At 36.9% G+C, this 1,953-nt stretch overlaps 1 protein-coding gene across 1 annotated transcript; it reads right to left on the bottom strand.

Annotated features, from left to right (window-relative positions):
* Positions 1 to 473: 473 nt before the first annotated feature.
* LOC144439824 (salivary C-type lectin 2-like) lies at positions 474 to 1,953 on the bottom strand. Its single transcript, XM_078129057.1, has 2 exons — positions 1,601 to 1,953; positions 474 to 555 (listed from the first exon to the last, which is right to left on the bottom strand). Exons 1-2 carry the CDS (start codon positions 1,951 to 1,953, stop codon positions 474 to 476), a joined length of 435 nt encoding a protein of 144 aa, XP_077985183.1.

Below are 1,953 nucleotides of genomic sequence, written 5' to 3'. Positions count from 1 at the left end.
AAATTTAAAGTCTTTTCTCTTTGATTTGAATGATTGACAATGTACACATGTCACGGATATGATAATTTGATATAAAACAGAAACCAAGTATTAATTTCAATCATATTTCAGTAGAGTGTAAAAAAATTGATGTTACGTGGGCACAAGCTGAGTTTGTATTTTGGAAAAAATTTACTTACATATTCAAAAGGCACTGGTACTGAAACATGACTAACCATCACTTGAAACTGACTGAACTCAAACCTGGTATCAAATTGTAACTTTCACATGAGCCGGTGACGAAATTTTTAATACGTATGAAAAAATGTGGAAATACGTAGGCTACCATGCCGACTACTGTATGTATTTATGTATGTATGTATGGATGTATGTATGTATGTATGTATATTGTGAAGCTAGTACATACATGTACTACTCCTCGGTTTCAAAATAAAAATTAAAAACAAATCACTGCTTACCTAAGCCTACATCCTCTAAGGCATGACTTCAAATTCACAAATGAAGGATTTCCTTTTCCAGCAGTAATCATCGTCCCATTTGTAGTCCTTCTTTGTCCTGCAACGAAATAGAGAAAACGTATTACAAAAGACAAACCAGTGATTGAATCATTGTAGTTGGTGAAATGTCGACAGGGAATTCCAAAGTCTGAGATAACACCTGGCATTCATACAACGATCGTCATACTGATATTAATAGTAATGTATGTGAACTTATGGAAAGTTTTATTCAATTGCAAAGGACGCCCTCTTAGGCTTTCGGCACATTCCATTGTGTATTGTAATGCAAGACAGGTAAGTGACTGACAACGTTTGATTACAACGTGAGTATTGACAGAATGTTTAATAGTTCTTTGAACAATTCTGTTGTCGAATCACGTATTTTGCGGTGACAGTTCAGTACAAAAAGATGCATTCTTTCAAAACACGCTTTTTAAATAATTAAACGGGGGGGGGGGGTTGTGATTTCAACCTCATTTACAGAACACATTTGTAAAAAAAATGATATATCGTACGGGTAACTACCATGAGAATGCCTCTCTAAATTCTGTATGCCTTAGTCTCTTTCTCTCTGTCTGTCTATCTATCTGTCTGCCTGTTTGTTTGTTTGTCTCTGTCTGTCTATCTGTTTGTTTCTCTCTCTCTCTCTCTCTCTCTCTCTCTCTCTCTCTCTCTCTCTCTCTCTCTCTCTCTTTCTGGCTCTGTCTGTCTGCATGCCTCTCTCTCTCTCTCTCTCTCGCATTGCTCTGTGTGCAGGTGTTTATAAAAACAGCAATTGTAATTTGAGCGTAGCTCTGACAATTATCAAGGATTTGACAGAAACTACATTCTGTGATGATACAGATCTACTCGATTACATGTTTCTGCACTGTTATTTCAAACGTACAATAATTCAATAATGTGTCTTCACTCTAAATATTGACGTTATACGAGTACGTATTACGTAATGATGTAATAATAAAACACAGCTTTCCACTTCACGTCAAATTACTGTGAACATTTCCCTTAGGAGGCTCTTTTAATGATCAGTCACGTGACGTGTTCATTTAAAACTATTGCTATTGAAAACTTTGAGGGCAGTATGGATGGTAGCGATACATTACCATAGTTGCACACAGTCCTGTCCGTTCGGGTCCTTTTTAGTGTTATTATTAGGATTTCCTGCCGACCAATTTATGTAGGTTACAGCTTCACCATCTATCCACACAAATTCGTCTTCCGTCTCCCGATCATTGAGTCCTATCCAGAAACCTTTTCCCTTCACCAACTCTGTCAAATTTTGGTCTGTAATGTACTGTTCGATAGCTTCTTGAGTTGCCGCGTCTTTTACAGAAGCCAGTTCGCCACCTAATTTGTTTGCGCAGTGATCTTTTGCATTGATCCAGTTAAACGATTTGGTATAAAACATATAATCTTTATTTCCAACAGACAGCGGTCCAAATACTGTTTGAAGCAT

Source organism: Glandiceps talaboti, chromosome 9 (assembly GCF_964340395.1).
Source record: "Glandiceps talaboti chromosome 9, keGlaTala1.1, whole genome shotgun sequence".
Taxonomy (NCBI): Eukaryota; Metazoa; Hemichordata; class Enteropneusta; family Spengelidae; genus Glandiceps; species Glandiceps talaboti.
Note: the sequence above shows the minus strand (reverse complement) of the source record. Positions and strands in the feature narration are given on the sequence as shown.